Source organism: Nanorana parkeri, unplaced genomic scaffold, assembly GCF_000935625.1.
Source record: "Nanorana parkeri isolate BGI_ZX_2015 unplaced genomic scaffold, ASM93562v1 scaffold1246, whole genome shotgun sequence".
Lineage (NCBI taxonomy): Eukaryota > Metazoa > Chordata > Amphibia > Anura > Dicroglossidae > Nanorana > Nanorana parkeri.
The window spans coordinates 268,551-270,392 of record NW_017307514.1 but is presented as its reverse complement, the minus strand read 5'-3'; the positions used below and the strand labels follow the sequence as shown (position 1 = coordinate 270,392).

General features: G+C 38.9%; 1 protein-coding gene across 1 annotated transcript; it reads right to left on the bottom strand.

Annotated features, from left to right (window-relative positions):
• Window positions 1-236: 236 nt before the first annotated feature.
• On the bottom strand, window positions 237-1,181 carry LOC108797220 (mas-related G-protein coupled receptor member H-like). The gene has a single exon (XM_018568792.1). It carries the CDS (start codon window positions 1,179-1,181, stop codon window positions 237-239), a length of 945 nt encoding a protein of 314 aa, XP_018424294.1.
• Between the last annotated feature and the right edge of the window lie 661 nt (window positions 1,182-1,842).

The following is a 1,842-nucleotide window of genomic DNA, read 5'->3' as shown; positions in this document are numbered from 1 at the left end:
TGGTTAAATTAGCTATATGACATTTACTTAATATGGCCATGTAAGGTCAATGACATCAGTAAAAGCATCCCCCCCCTTTGTTTATAGTTAGTTGTGGGTGGGAGGCCTACTTAGCTTCCATATACTGAGGAGTTAAGGTTTGGATCACATCCAGTCTGAAACTGAGCTCATCCTTTTCAGAGGGATTTACTCTTAAAAGACAATCTAAAAGACAACTGTAAGGTTAGTTTGGCTTGTTATGTGTGTTTTGATGGAATGCTTTTTGAGTCTTCATTCTCTTCCTCCCTAAAGGCTCTTTGTAGAGTTTCCTGGATTGAGTGACAGCTCGTTTGGTTCCACTTTCTCCCAACAATAATGTAAATATAGGGGTTGACAGTGCAGTTCAACACTGTACAAAATACTGTTGCATAGAATAGACTTGCAGTTATCAAATCTGTTGGTATTAATCTGAAGAACATTAAAAACCACAAAAAATTAAATGGAAGAACTGATAAGATGAAAAAAAAAACCACAACAATGATGATGATGTGCAGTTTAAATGTGTATTGCTGCTTAAAAGTCCTCTTTACTTTGGCAAGCAAGGTAAAACTGGAAATGACCATAATTGGTAGGCAGATCCCAATGGCTAAAACAAAAACTATTATTTGAACTGCTGAACACTGTACGGTTTGATCCATGAAAGCTTCTGTTGTACACACAAGGTTCTCAGAGAGACTTTCCAAACACCCAAAAATCCAAAGAGCAGTGCACATAATAGTGGACAAGTTCCTAGGCCGATGACTTTGATACCAAAAGGGGAACAGGACAGAGCTACATCTTTCCATGCTGACAGCCGTAAAGATAAACATTCCAGAATACTGCATAGCATCATAAAATATTTCTATGGATAAATATAAATTCTCCTTCCCTATAAAGTCAGGATCTGTACCAACGAGTGTATTTATATTGACCATCAAAAGCAACATAGTAAATATAAGAAACAAGGCATTAGCTGCAGACAGATTCATAAAATAAACAGTGTATTTGTTTCTCTGGATCTTGAAGCATAGGTACCAAAACACAATAACATTCCCAACTAGGCCAGCAACACAAAGACATAGCGCTACAGCAGCCGCTATGGTAAAATGTATGTAGGAGTATTCGTTATAGCCGCTAGAGGGTTCATCCAGGGTGTCATTCATGCTTGTAATATTCATCTTTTCTTTGGTATATTCCAAATTTGTTATTGAAACGTATATTCTTCTTCCACCTGTTTTTAATTACATTACCACAAATGATTATTAGTAAAGCAGAGGTCAGCAGTTGAGATAGACAGACAGATAAATAGATTCAATTATAGAATAGAAACATAATTTGGATCTTACATTGACAAAGGGCATTTTCCATTTAATTTAGAAGTCTATATTCTATTAAAACATACAGCAGATGCAGCATTTTTACCGATCGGGTTCGGGTGGGGCTGCGGTGCCATTGACTGCAATGCACCGCTACGCCCCCTCCCGCCCCTGAACACAGGGAGCCGGTCGTATTGCTATACAGTGCGCTCCAAAGGCTGACCACTCCGGAACGCACTGTTTGTGGTGTGAACTGGCCCTAAATAATAATATTCTTTATGTAAGAATACATATGCTTTATATATTGTTATATAGGGTGTAGGCAGCATTTATCTAATCACAGCGTTAGAGCAATTTTGCCATATCTGCCAATCAGTGTGGCACACTGCGTGTGCAGCCTAATACTCCTCCTCTGGGTGCCCACTGGTGCCCCAAGTCTTTCCCAATCCTAGCAATGCCTCTTTGTCAGCACAGTTCAGATTCTGCACATCTTCTACAATTCTGACTA

What these genes read in the sequence shown, in the direction of transcription:
- LOC108797220 (XM_018568792.1), bottom strand. Translation starts at nt 1,181, where the DNA reads ATGAATGACACCCTGGATGAACCCTCTAGCGGCTATAACGAATACTCC.